Source organism: Austrofundulus limnaeus, unplaced genomic scaffold (genome assembly GCF_001266775.1).
Source record: "Austrofundulus limnaeus strain Quisiro unplaced genomic scaffold, Austrofundulus_limnaeus-1.0 Scaffold305, whole genome shotgun sequence".
NCBI lineage: Eukaryota > Metazoa > Chordata > Actinopteri > Cyprinodontiformes > Rivulidae > Austrofundulus > Austrofundulus limnaeus.
Genome location: NW_013952707.1, coordinates 665,916 through 667,636, shown reverse-complemented (window position 1 = coordinate 667,636; position 1,721 = coordinate 665,916). Strand labels below are relative to the sequence as shown.

Here is a 1,721-nt window from a genome sequence, read left to right as displayed (position 1 = left end):
GACATTCACTTTGACAGATTCAATTAGACAGGATGTCACGAACCTTTTGACAGGATGTACCTGACAGATGGCTTGTGCTGATATCTATCGAAAACAGGAAGTTGCGGTCACCAGAATATTCTTGAGGTATCTGATGAAATCTAGGGTTACTATAAGTCAGAGGTTGTGGGTGAAAGGAGGGTGAAAGGGGCTAGGGTTACTTACGGTCAATCAAAAGAGAACGGAAGTCACCGGAAGTTGACCATATATGGACATGACGGATGCCCCCCTCCCCCCGCCCGCCCCCCCCGAAAAGGGGCGTGTCACCTGTCACTTGATTGATGGTTATGTATATATTCTCTACCATTTTAGCCTGAATCACAGAACAGCAGCTGATGAACTTAAAAACCAAACAACACTTTGTTTCATTCAGCAGAGAGCAAACACTAAACCAAAAACACAAGTAGAAGCAAAGATTAAACCAAAACCAAAAAACAGAAATTAAATTGGCAGTCTTCTTTTGTTCAGTTTTATTTTGTTTCTGTCATTTCTTCTTGTCTCTGCAGATGCACGTGATGTCTACATGACGTCTTGTTGGTGTTGTGTCGACTCGTTGAGGATCTAAAGGTGGACAAAACACAAGTCAGGAGGCAGAAAAATACTGAGCCCTCAGGGGGGACATCGGGGGATTTTTTTCTCTTGCATTACCTCGCAAAAGTTGTTCTTTACTGTTGTGTCTACCAATTTATTGATAAATTCACATGTGAACCATTATATGGGAGTTACTACCTAATTTAGTTTAAGCTAAAACACAACAGAGTCACAGATGGAGTTATTTAACTTTATGCAGCCACGCAAAACCCCTGTACACTTACCCAACTTGTGGAGATGCATCCTGTTTAACTGGATATTTTCAAATAAAAGTCTCATTAAATACAGTTTGTACAAAAATTACCTTGAGAACATTTGCATGGTAAAGGCAAAATGCAAAAATAATCTCCCAATGTCCCCTCACAGGTTAGATCGAAAAATGACAAGTTAGGAGGTGAAACAAAATGAAGTCAGGAGGCAGAAAAGGCACAAGTCAGAAGTGAAAAAACATCAGTCAAGGGGTATAAAATACTCAAAAAGGCAGTCTTTTTACAATTCTAATATTTTTCTTTGCTGACTAACTCAGAGCAGAGTTGATGAGTATTGGACCTTTTCATCTTATCAGACATTGAAAGTCTGTGTGTTTAACTCTAATCTGTGAAGGCTCTGTCACACTATACCATTTAAGACAACTTATGTCAACTTATGAAAAGTTTGTCCAACACCAAAGATGTCTAAGCTAAAGATGGAATAAAAAAAATCTACTGAAAGCCTCTTTTGGACCTATACATACTATAATGCTAACAATTTTATCAAATAGATAGATAATATGATTAAAATAGTTAAAACTAAATTTTCAGCACAAGTTGTGTAAAACATGAGAGGGCATTCAGAAGTCATAAATTTATCTTTACAACACATTCAATACGTTCTATAAAATATGAACATATTTTTATTTTAATCGGAATAATAAATAAAAAGAAATACTTCAGATTTTAAATTTTTTATTAATTTTATCTGTGCAATTTAGTATATTTTAACACAATGTACACAATTTAAAAAAAGAAATATATTCCTAAATTTGGCTGTAAAACATACTGTATAAAAGCTGAAAGTACTAATAAATATGTAACAGAATAAAAGAATTATTT

The 1,721-nt window shown here is 35.2% G+C and overlaps 1 protein-coding gene across 1 annotated transcript in view; it reads right to left on the bottom strand.

Annotated features, from left to right (window-relative positions):
* Positions 1-344: 344 nt before the first annotated feature.
* desmb (desmin b) overlaps positions 345-1,721 on the bottom strand; it is a 19,021-nt gene continuing 17,644 nt past the window's right edge. The window contains exon 9 of the mRNA XM_014021792.1: positions 345-600. Within this exon, the coding sequence (XP_013877246.1) occupies positions 559-600 (42 nt within the window). The 3' untranslated portion in view covers positions 345-558. The remainder of the gene's footprint in view (positions 601-1,721) is intronic.